Source organism: Schistocerca gregaria, chromosome 3, assembly GCF_023897955.1.
Source record: "Schistocerca gregaria isolate iqSchGreg1 chromosome 3, iqSchGreg1.2, whole genome shotgun sequence".
Classification (NCBI taxonomy): domain Eukaryota; kingdom Metazoa; phylum Arthropoda; class Insecta; order Orthoptera; family Acrididae; genus Schistocerca; species Schistocerca gregaria.
In genome coordinates, this window is record NC_064922.1 from 567,632,820 (window position 1) to 567,645,862 (window position 13,043).

The 13,043-nt window shown below is 41.7% G+C and overlaps 1 protein-coding gene across 1 annotated transcript in view; it reads left to right on the plus strand.

Moving 5' to 3' along the window:
* The first annotated feature begins 5,276 nt into the window (after window positions 1–5,276).
* Window positions 5,277–13,043, plus strand: part of LOC126356035 (cholinesterase-like) — a 43,527-nt gene continuing 35,760 nt past the window's right edge. The window contains exons 1-2 of the mRNA XM_050006691.1: window positions 5,277–5,379; window positions 7,478–7,612. Coding sequence (XP_049862648.1) covers window positions 5,317–5,379; window positions 7,478–7,612 — 198 coding nt within the window. The 5' untranslated portion in view covers window positions 5,277–5,316. The remainder of the gene's footprint in view (window positions 5,380–7,477; window positions 7,613–13,043) is intronic.

Genomic DNA, 13,043 nt, shown 5'->3' on the forward strand with positions numbered 1-13,043 from the left:
GCTAAGGATAACGTGTCTCCCCTTGGGTTTTCTGGTTGCCATCTTTCGATTGTTAGTTTCTAAGTGTACATTATCGCAATAGCTTCTTAATCTGTTCATCTGATGTTATCTGACTGCTGTAAAATATTAGTGAGAATCCGCAACATGCAAACTTTAATCGTCATCAAAGGAAATCCCGAGTCCTTATCTTGAAACCATGTTCCGATGTACGTTCTACTTTGGGGAAGTTTTATGTTGCTCAATCGTATAATCGTTTCTGTGTTATCTTCAAGGTAACAGTGACCTCCAATTCAGAGCATAGATCTTATCTTGATCTTGATTCTTAGGGAGATGATTAGGTCTACGTAAAATGACGAAATCCCTTTTGAATTAAAACTTACTATTACCAGTTGCTTTTATGGCTCCAACTGTCATTATACACTGTTACAAATGATGGCACCAACTTATTCCATTGAGCTGAACACTTCACTAAAATAAAACTTATTCGATAAAGTTGCTATTATATTTTAATGTGGGTCTTGTGCCCGCAGTATTCTGTGTCACATACACTGACAGAAGAAAAGATCGCAGCACCAAACGATAATTAATTTAGAGTAATGAAATTTAGGGAATACATTTGTCTAGGTAACATATTTAAGCCATTAACGTTGCAAGATAACGGGATAAAGTAAGCGCACGAGAAGCCGTTGCAAGTACGAAATGCTGGTACATTAATAATCAGTGTAACCGCCAAAATGTTGAATTCAAGCATGCAAATGTGCATGCATTGTGTTGTACAAGTGCCGGATGTCAGTTTGTGGGATTCAGTTGCATGCCTATTGGACTTGCTTGCTCAATACAAGGGTGGTTAATACTGTTCGTTGATGACGCTATAGCTGTCGACCAATGATGTCCCATATATAGTCGAGTGAAGACAGATCTGATGATCGAGTAGATCAAGGCAACATGTCGACGCTCTGTAGAGCAGCTTGGGTTACAATAATGGTAAGTGGGCGAGAGTTAATCTGGTGGAAAACACCGAGTCGAATGTTGTTCATGAATGGCAGCACAACAGATAGAATCACCAGATTGACGTACAAATGGGATTACTATGAGTGTGCTCCGACCGTCATACGAAACCGCACCCAGACCATAACTCGAAGTGCACATGTAGCATGTCCAGCACACAGACAGACTGGTTGCAGGGCCTCAATTTGCCTCCTTCTAGCCAACACAAGGGTGCCACTGGCAACGGGGTGGGACCAGCTTCATCAGAAAACACAACACATCTCCACTCTACCCCCATTGAATTCTCGCTTGACGCCACCGAAGTCGCTAATGGTGGTAGTTTGGGGATAGTGAAATGCACGCTAGAGAGCGTTTGGCTCGGAGCTGGCTTAGAAGTAACCGATTTGTAACAGTTCGTTGTGTGACTGTGGTGCCAACTGCTCCCCAAATTGCTGAAGCAGGTGCAGTACGATCCAGCAGAGCCATACGCCGAGCACCATTTTTTTCCTCTGTAGTGCCAGGTGGCTGTCCGGAAACTGGTCTTCTTGCGACAGTACATTCCAGGGACCACCACTGGCCGTGATTATGTGCGGTGGCTACATTCTGCCAAGTCTTTCTCCAGTATCAGACAGCATATCCAGCTTCTCGCTCGAAGTCAGTGAGGTATTGATAATGGCGACTTTGTCACCTTAAAGGCATTATTCACTAACATCAAATCACGACGTGCAGTCTCAAAGGAAAATAAAGCTCGCTACGGTTATACTGTGTGCTATCAGCGCCACTCTTATGTGACTGGCGTCAACAAACATAACTTTTCAAATGTAGAAACACGCCTACCAACTTAATCTTATGTCGCATAACTCCTTGGTTTTATGTTTTTTTCTTCTGTCAGTGTATTTTTCTCAAATATTTCCAAGGCACTCCCACACCACTTACGTTCTTCGCTCCTCCGCTCATCACCATGGACGTCCGACGCCGTTACACTCATTTGCTGTTACGTGCTGTAACACTACTTGGTGGTCCGCTCCCTCAATTTTCGTCGCTGTGTCGCCCGCCTGACTTCCCACCAGTTACATCGCATAGCCTCACGTAATTTGCCGATGAATACAGTATTCTTTCAAAGACTTTCCTTTTATTACTGGTGTTCTCTTGTTATCAAGCTCCTGCATAAATTTGGGGCTGAGCGCAGAGTGAGTTAACATATTCATTTGCCTATACAAAAGTTCTAATGATGTCTCAATTAATAAAAAAAAATGTGACGTAGCATCGAAGATTTCCGAAGATACAGTCAACTTAGAACTTGCACGGTTTATGTTAGGGATGCTGAGAGACGCCACATCCACAGGAATTGATGGGGATTCTTTATGCGTCAGCCGAAACCACAGTGTAAACGTCAGGATAGAGCATTCAAAAGACGACGATTTGTGAATGTGGTTTTGTGTGAACGAAGCAGAATTATCTAATCCCAGGAAAGAATTTGGTAATATTTCAGCTCGCAAGGGCATAGTGCCTGAACAGTACGTCTATGGATTTCGTAAATAAACGAAGTTCGTACGTAACAGCGGAAGTTTATTAGACCATGTTTTGGAATGACTGACGTATTGTCCATATAGCCCCAGCTTACTAATGTTCTCGATGTTGCTTTATGGGTTGTCGATCTTTCTGCGTCGACGGTTCGACCCATTCTGCAATCAGCTGCTCTGGCAGCATGCAAGCTGTTTTGCCAACTTTCTGTAGCTAGAAATATATTCTCGAATAACGCAATAGACATGTAAACGTCGTCTCTGCTGCGGTGGGTTGTACTATGCAGTTTCCAGTATAGTTTAGTGTCAACTTGATTCTACAGTGATAGTCATATTTCTCTTCCATGCCCACACTATGACTGCAACCTGTCAGTTTACATCGTTTTGCGGCATAGCACAAATATCACGTGTGTAACAGTTCAAGAAACCAATCTGTTGAGGAAAATCAGAGCATCTATCGCTAAAAAAACATAATACAGTCACATACCTTGCAGCCCTGGACGATATACAGTCATCTATGGTGAGAATTGTGCGAGAAATTTCTGTAAGACTGAAGGGTACCACTGCTCTCACGATCTACATAATCGCTTGTCTTTTCGCTCATCGATATGTGTAGAGCACAGTCCATAGTCAGACCTTTTCGTGGACACAAATTACAGTGTCTCTTTCATTTCAAACCACGACGTTTAGAGAGTCTGGTTAGAGCATGGAACAGCCTCAATTTTCTTCATAAATACACTGCCCAGTCACATTAATGTGACCGCCTGCCAAGAGCCTGGAATGATCGATAAGGATAGATGCGTTCATGTGTTGATCCACAGTAGCGCCCCTTTGCGCCCTTAGACATCTCAGCAGCAGTCGATCAAAATTGTAAAATATGGCCGTTTTGCTTCATAGTTGCTTTGGCGCTGGTTCTGGGTAGCACCATTTTGCTATGCACGGCATACTTTAACCACAGCGACACGCGAACTGTATAAAAACTTACTATTTCGCATTGCCTGAGTTGTTCAGAAGTACGATGCAAAGTGCCTTCGGACATGCATAAAATGATCGTTTTCATTCGCCGAAACCCGGCAAGCTACAGCGAATTAAAAATGTATCTCCTCTACAGAAATATATATAACAGATGTAAGAGTGCAGGTTGTAGATAAATGGTTGATGACACTTGGAAGTTTTGGTCTGGCTTTGAGTCGTGCTCGGATAGCCTAATGGTAAGACATCCTCTGGCGATAAGTGGGAAATCCGGGCTCGAATCCGTGTCCGGCACAAATTTTCAGTGCCGTCATTCCATTATACTGGTGGAATACACTTCATGTTTACAGACTTACCGTTTCTGAAATCCAACCACCCTTGTCCCAAAAGCCAATAATCATGTTCTTTTGGAGGTCAGATAAACCGCTTGGTTTCCGCATTACAACATCTGCACTGTTTTCCGCTTTCAGCAACAAGCTTTACATACCCTCCAATGCTAGTTCTGCCAGCCGCTGGCTTATGTGACAGTGAACACAGAAACATGGTTAGCTGGTTGACACACTTGTAATCCGAATACTTGCATTAATAATGAAACCACTGTGTTTGCAATATAATGGTAAGGTAAACATTCACCTTATTCTTCTTTTTCCACGTATGAAGCGTACCACACTTTGCATACTTGTTTATACTCTCATAGGGAGGACCAAATACGTTTTTTTTATTTTTAAAACTCCGTCCGAACAAGCCTTGGAAGGCCTAACGGTACCGACCGGCAGCCGTGTGATCCTCAGCCCACAGGCGTCACTGGATGCGGATATGGAGGAACATGTGGCCAGCACACCGCTCTTCCGGCCGTATGTCAGTTTACGAGGCTGGAGCCACTTCTCAATCAAGTAGCTCCTCAGTTTTGTCTTACAAGGGCTGAGTGTACCCCGCTTGCCAACAGCTCTCAACAAACAGGATGGTCAACCATCCAAGTGCTAGCCCTGCCCGACAGCGCTTAACTTCGGCGATCTGGTGGGAACCGGTGTTACCACTACGGCAAGACCCTTGGGTTATTTTTAAAACACTATATTTTTAATATTTCGCTCAACGGGTCAGACTGAATAAATCCTCTTGTCGACAATGACTTCTCTGAAGGAATTAGCTAAGGTTTCTGATAGAAAAAAAGTTCAAATGTGTGTGAAATCTTATGGGACTTAACTGCTAAGGACATCAGTCCCTAATCTTACACACTACTTAACCTAAATTATCCTAAGGACAAACACACACACCCATACATGAGGGAGGACTTGAACCTCCGCCGGGACCAGCCGCACAGTCCATGACTGCAGCGCCTAAGACCGCTCGGCTAATCCCTTGCGGCTAACGTTTCTGTTACTCTGCAAGATGATTAATGTCAATGCCATGACACCACACAAAAAAATGAAAAGAACACTTCATGACTTAATCGATGTTACAGGAAAACTGTATTTAAAGCGGAGTAGGAAGTAAACTAATTCGAGATTCCTTCGGTGAACATTGCCTGAGTCAGTCGAACCAAATTGTGAACCGAGAAAGCAGTTAACTCTGAGAATTCTTAATCGTCAAAATGCGTGTCTGTATAGTGTTTGGATTGACAGAAATAGTTTTTTAAAACTCCTATGTTTCCCTACTCGAACTGTCCTTCCTCTGTTCAATGGTGCCTCCCTTATCAGTTGAGTAACAGGCGCCAGCATGTTATCTAATCAGGTTATACCCGCTACCAGCTGACCTGCATATAAGAGCCTCCGCTCCAGAGTCAGCTTCACTAATCGCCCATTGGCGCCACGATCCGTTGGAAGCACCAGCAGACATGGAGTTGAGACTTTCATCGTGTCTATGGTTAACGCTCTTCACCGTAGCATCTTTAGCCCAGGTGAATATCGTACACATTGTTTCAGTAGAAACACTTGTCAGTTTAGAAAGTGATCAGATGAGTGTATTCGTATTACATGGACTCACAAGATATTTAAGTGCGGAATATTTACTCGAACGTGACCAGGAGTAGATTTCTGTTACAGAGGGAATGCGTATATCCTTACACAGTATTTCGTAGTTTTTCTAAAGCACTTTTCTGTACTGTTTTAGACTTTCCACGCAAGCAGGATACTGAAAATTAGTTTCGTTATGCAAAGAACGTGTAAACGAACAGTTTGGATAAAAATTCGTTATATTTCGATAATTTAGTGACTTGTTAATCGCCATACTAGCTTTAAGCGGTTTCTGCGAGTTGTGCGTTACGCTGTACAAAGTCCTGTTTCAGGTGTCGTTAATTGTACCCGATGGACGCTGAGACCTGGCCAGACATGCGTACACTATTTTGACCTCAGAAACTTTCTTCATGTTCTACATTGACCTGTTTGTAATGACGTGAATGCCAACAGTATGTTAAGATTGTAACCCTTCACTATTTGTACGTCTTCCGTTTCCGAGCCATTTTTCGGAAGGGGCATAAACTGGGAGTATATAGCTTATAGTCACTCCATGACTGGAGAGAATATCACCTTTTTAAATTAATAGATTCATGGGGTAGAAAGGACCGTGACCGATATAAACTGGACCATTGATGACACACAATGTAGGTTATTATGTAGGTTGAGATGCGGCATGCGGAGAGAACCGTAGGACCCCCACCATTATATGTACGGGGACTCTCCCCTGAGGGTCGCCAGGCGCATTCTCTCTGGTATTTCAGCAGATACTTGCAATTTAGTTTTTGCATCGTACAGCTGGAGTCAGCCCAAACAAATGCCGGTGGTCACGTCCTTTACGTAACACCCAGTTTCGTCTGAAAGCGTCAATTTGTTTCCCATTACAAACAAAATGATTTTTAAGTGGACTTTTACCTGCCCATTCGATACAGTGGTCCCAGATTAGTCTGGTGTGATATTTGTTCCATCGATGTGCATTAACAGGAACAGTGGAACTCTGAGAACATCCAGTTCTCCAGCAGTGACAGCACTACCCTGGCCCGCGTTGACTGCTAGTGCCAAGCACGAAACGCTGCAGCTTCTTCGCTGGATTGCAGGTTATTTTTGTAGTTTTACTGTCCCTAGTACCACAAGCCGATGAAACGAGTATCACATTAGACTAACTTAGGAATGTGAACTTTAACTGCGGAAACAGTCCATCTTAAGGACGTGGGGAAAATGCTGAAATTTAATTAATTATTTGTGTATTTATTTTGTAAAATTCTTTTGATGGTGCAGAGTTTTATCCGGTCAATTTATGTGGAGAAAATATTTTTCATCTACTAACATCTTACACATGGTTGCTGCTGAACTTCACCTCTTTTCCAGGCACCGAGCGAGGTACCGCAGTGGTTAGCAGTTGTTGTTGTTGTGGTCTTCAGTCCTGAGATTGGTTTGATGCAGCTCTCGATGCTACTCTATCCTGTGCAAGCTTCTTCATCTCCCAGTACCTACTGCAGCATACATCCTTCTGAATCTGCGTAGTGTATTCATCTCTTGGTCTCCCTCTACGATTTTTACCCTCCACGTTGCCTCCAATACTATATTGGTGATCCCTCGATGTCTCGGAACATGTCTTACCAACCGATCCCTTCTTCTAGTCAAGTTGTGCCACAAGCTTCCCTTCTCCCCAATTCTATTCAATACCTCCTCATTAGTTATGTGATCTACCCACCTAATCTTCAGCATTCTTCTGTAGCACCACATTTCAAAAGTTTCTATTCTCTTTTTGTCTAAACTATTTATCGTCCACGTTTCACTTCCATACCTGGTGATTAGCAGACTGGACTCCAATTCTGGAGTACGACATTTCACATCCGCGCCTCCGCGCCCGTTTTCCGTGTCCTTAAATCGCTGAAGGCAAATCCTGAGATGCTTCCTTTCAAAAACCACGGACGATTTCCCTCCATATCCTTCTTAATCCGACCTTGTTCTCCGTCTCCCATCGCGTCATTGTCGACGGGGCGTTAAACATTGATCTTGCTTGATTTTTTTTTGTTCCAGGGAGAGGATGTGCTGGTGACTGTCAAACAAGGAGTGCTAAGGGGGACTACATCCACGAGCGTCTACAACGTGTCTTACACGTCCTTTGTGGGCATCCCATATGCTACGCCTCCACTAGGGAAACTCCGGTTCCAGGTAAGTGTTCACCTGATGGAGAGTACATCTGCACATTTGTGACGAAGTATCTCGCAGCACAATCTCTAAGCTACATTTGTGCCAGTAGAACGAGAACTGTTCAAAAGCTGCAAAACAAAAAGGTATCGAAACATAGTTAACATTTTTGAAAATGAAATCTGAAGACGTGGTTTCTGAAAAATAATTAATATTGAAACATAGAAAGCATTTGAAACTGACGAATGTGACGTGCCAGTTTACGATAATTCAACTAACTTCCACACGAAATGTGATTATGCTTCACATAATTTTGCACTTGATGTGAGTCACGAAATTGATATAGGCTGTGTGCAGGGCCTATAAACAACTAAATTCTGAACGCAAATAAATTACGTCACAAATTCATATCATGGATTTCATCGATAACATTAATTAATTAAACTGGCTACAGCCAATACGGGAAATTGCTGTAAGAGTTTACTTACGCTAAAGGTGCTGTGTTCCATCTAACAGATAATACGACAAAACATTGATTAAAAGTACGTAGTTTATTAAGAAATACAATTCCTTGAGTTCCCAATTCACAATAAAGGTCATCAGCCATGTTTTTCCTTGTTACCAACTTAATTTCGGCAGGCCTGTTCAAAAAACTAAGTTTTGGAAATCTCAGCATCACTTCAGAATTGGATGTGGTTTCCCTTAAAAACCTATGCCTCTAGCCATCAGATTAAGGATTGTGAGGTCACAAAAACAAGTATCAATATGTACTCATAGAATAAGTTAGCTGTCAAGAAGAAAGCACTAATTTAATTCATGGTACTTTGAACATGAAAGAGATTGAACGTAAAATTAGTTAGAATGTATAAAAAAAATGTTCAGCAAAAATATCTGAGCCAGTCATTCTATCCATGAATCTCCTCTTGTCCTAGTAAATTAAAATAAAAGTAATACTTAAAAACTTTAGAATGAGTGAAATGACGTGCAAAGTATCTCCCCTTAAAGGAATTGTTGTACTGATTAAAAATGGGTCTTTGGATTTTGGAGATCAGTAATGTTTCCAAAATTTGTGAAGAATTTAATACTGTAGGTAATATTTTGTCAATATTAATTCGCTTGATGGGAGAGTGGGGGAATGGAGGGGGGAACCCATCATGTCTTCAGTGCAGTGTTGCCACATCTACACCAAGGGGAAGGGGAGAGGGCTTGATAGAAGGTCGGTCATCTTGAACAAATTAAAATTGGCGTCGTTCTGTCTTTATGTCCCCTACTAGTATGATGCAGGCTGGCTATCCAGCAGTAGCTGACACTAGAGCTGGATGAGCACCTCCGTGACAATTTCGCGCATGCTAAATCAACCAGTAACGAAACGTGCTACTCTTCTTTGAATCTCATTATTTCGTCTATCAATCCCATCTGGTATGGATTCCGAACTGACAATTAGTATTAAAATATTGGTCAAGCGAATGGTTGGTGAGCGATACCTCTTTTGTCTCCTCTGGATTCTTCCAATGATTCTCAGTTTGGCATGTGACTTACCCATCGTGAATTGTCATTTCGCTTCATATTGTTTCGTATGCATAGTCCTGTATATTTTATGGAAGTAACTGCTTCCTGCAATTTTTCTGCAATCTGCTGTCCAAACAACCTATTTAATATTGCCTGGAAGTGTCGGGTGTAAAAATTATAGGGGCGGGGCGGACGAAGAGATGAATACAGTAAGCCGATCCTTATGAATTCAAAAGAATGTAGATTGCAGTAGTTATTAAGACATGAAGAGGCTTGCACACTGTAGAGTAGGATGGACAGTTGTAACAAACCAGTCTTTGACCTGAAGACAACAATAACAACAAAGCGTCAAAACGGCGTTAACGAAACGTGTTAGGGAAGTGGAACTATAAAAGGCACACAGGGACCCCAGAAAATAAGTTACAATGTCGTCCCCAGCTAATGTCACTGAACAACAAGAGTGGTGTATTTTCAGACCTGCGTACCAGCCACTGGGTTTCCAGCAGACCCGTGCATCACAGTGTGGGAGTTACGTGAAGCGGCAATCATAAATGTACTCCAAAGTTGAAATACGTGGGCTAGTAGGATTCTCGTGTGCAAAACGTCTAAATTTCACCCAGATTCAGAAATGTTGCCAACAACTTGACCAAGCTCGCAAAGAAGTTGGTGACGCTGATCGGGGAGGGAGGCTATGTACTCCGGTCACATACGACTGCGTTCAGGCAATCGAGGATCTGATTCTCAGCAACCGAACAAGAAAGAGATTTCCCAACGATGAGGATGTTCACGCGGCAGTTCTCGGATGTCGGATAGTCCAGGAACTTAACGATAGGTAGAATGTTTCGAGAGGGTTTAGAGGAACTTGGTGACAATGTTAAAAATTAGTATCATGAATGTTTGACACTTTGAAGTGCAGTTAAAACAGTGACAAGAATATGTTTCTCTTTGAAGGATAGTGCAGGATTCAATAATACTTTGAAACCTTCCCGTCTAATATTGGATGAACGTTTGCTTGCTGACTGAACGCTGCGTCTCTTAAAATCTTTTAACTGCTGCTCTGTCAAGACTACCTGCTGATTATTACGACGAAACATAAAATGTGTTGTCGCCGTGGCCCTCAGTCGTTACCTGAAATTATTAAGACTGATTCTTACCTTTAATTATTTATACTGGATCGCCATCTGACTGCTACAGCAAACTGTGGAATGAATATACTTACTTCTCTTTAACATAATTATAAGCTGCTGGTGGAGTTTCATAATACTTTGTGACTGGAATTCTTTAAGTTGAAGTTAATTTAGATTTGATAAAAGCTGAAGCTCAGTTTAGACTTTTCTTTTAAGATAACAATAAATTCCGTAAAGCATTTACGTGAATGATTTTGGGATAGAAAATTCTTAATGCATTTAATCTGGTAGAAGTTAACTATATTCTGAGAACGATCTTGACAAACAATTACAAGGGGTATAGTTCTTTACAAAAATTCTTAAAAAGTAGCGTTGCGCTACATACCTAATTTTCCATCAAAATTACATAACTATATTCTGAGAACGATCTTGACAAACAATTACAAGGGGCATAGTTCTTTACAAAAATTCTTAAAAACTAGCATTGCGCTACATATAGCGAGTGGCTGGCGAGCACACCGCTTCTTTCGAAGTGTTAATTCATACCTCGCTTACAGCGACCTCCTCTCATGTCTCGCTAGCTACGACTGCCTCGTCTCACATCTTACTCGCAATTGCTCGCTTCCAACGCTCAATGCTACAAAAGTGCGGTCTCGCCGCCAACAATGGTTTTTGGTGCAGACAATCCCTGCTACCATTACAGATGTATTACTGCGCGCTGTTTCCCGCTCTTTCTCAAAATGTATCTATGCGCGGTTTCCCGCTCTTTCTCAATAATACACAATGCAATTTAATTAACAAAACAATTTAAATAAGAAACAGTTCAGATAATTACATGCTAAAACAGTTTAAATACGCCTATTACATAATTACAACTTGGCACGCCATAAAAAGTGTAGCTTAACTTTAAATGTCCGCTCTTACTGAATTGTCAATGTTGTTTGCCTCCATTTGTTACTTTCATTAAATGGTAGTTGCTATCGTTAATAGGGATGTTAAAAACAATTCTCCTTTTCATTGACGTGCTACGCCTGGTGTCTGTAAAATAATTTTGTTTATCTCTAACACTCATTTTTTCTTCCCTCCATTTCCATCCTGGTGTGTTTGAAGGTGTGAAAGTGAGTTCGGGGTAAATATAGGGAGATCAGGTCTGACGAGTGATACTAGCGGCCTAGTAGAGTCTGTACCAAGTTTACCCTGTGAGCAAAATCAGCAAAGGGAAGCTAGCACCAAAGATAAACGAAGTTAGCAGATAACAGGGTTCATATTGCTCACCGCCGAGGAGAAACAACACCTCCCTCCCCTCACTGAATTCGAACAGATAGCCGTTGCCTTCTAGTTCCGCCCTTTAGGACAAACTTGGGCTGGCTATTATGGTAAAAAGAAGGTATCAGAATGTACCGTTTAGTCGTGCACAAAGCTAACACTGTTACCTTCAGGGTCACTTCAGTCAGAAGTGAAATATTGAAACACCGACACCAATTTTGTGGGGAAATTTTACTGCAATTTGAGTGTTTCCTTTGTGCTTCGTATCCGCCTGTGTCTACATGTTATTTATTATTGTGCCAGATCAAGGCACTCCTAGAGATCCAATTTAATAATTTTATGTTTCGCCCGAGCTTATTTGAGTGCTGTTTATTGTCGATGACACGTTTCGTACAGGGCGTTTGATCAATTTGAAGTGATTTTGTTTTAAGTCCAGCTTGACCAAGGGTTCTCACGTTTAGCGTCCACCGTATGTTTAATGTAGACAACGCAACCATTATTAATCCTCTCGAATCCACTTGAAATTCAACTTATGTTCAAGTTTAAGTATTGATTTTTTATTTCTTATTTATTTATTTATTTATGTTTGCTTTTTGTTTTGACGTTCAGACCTCTCCTTGTCGTTCTATCTGAGTATCAGGTTTGAGGCCACGTGCATAGATTTCACTGTGCATTTTCATGTTGCTATTAAACTGACTGAAAGAATATTATGCAGATTATACGAAATAAATGGAACCAGTGGCATGTTACTCCAATTCTAACGGACTTGCCGCAGTGGTATACCGGCTCATGTCGTATCACCGAAGTTAAGCCTTGATGAGATTGACTAGCACTTGGATAGATCGTCGATAGGTCTGACGAGCGCTGTTGGCAAGCAGGGTGCACTCAGCCAATTGAGGTGGTATTTGTATCAGAAGTAGCGGCTCCGCTTACGAAAATTGACAATGGCTGGGAGAGGAGGCCGCTGACGACGTGTCCCTCCGTATCCGCATCCAACGACGCTTATTAGGTTGTGACCAGTCAAAGAGTTAGAGAACATGTGTCTAATGGTCACATATAGCCGAGTGAAGTTCGTAGCACTGTTGACGTTGATCTTTACATTACGTAGTTTTTGATACACGTCCTGTATCGCACTAATAGCATGGGAGAGGATGTGACGTGGCGTGCTTGTTGTGTTGATGAGTGTGATATTCGCATCTCACTCCTCTCCCATCGATAAATCACGTGCGACTGTAGTCGTATTCCTATAGATACCAAACTTAAAAGTCGTTGAAGGCACATTCTGTGAGCTTGAATAATGAGGCAAAGTGTCAATAAGTGTTCTTTTGCTTCGAGATAAAATAAACTTTAATCTCAATAAAGGTAGACCTTTTCATTGCTACTTCCCCTAATCTAAGTCCAATGGAAATAATTTAATCGAATAATCACTCTTCTAGCCATTGGTAATGAAAGTGTTATCCTCATTAGCTAATCAAAATAGAAACCCTGTAAGAAAGCAATCTATGGCAATTACAAAGTGTTACAAGCTACTGTGCTGTAAGTATTGTGCCATG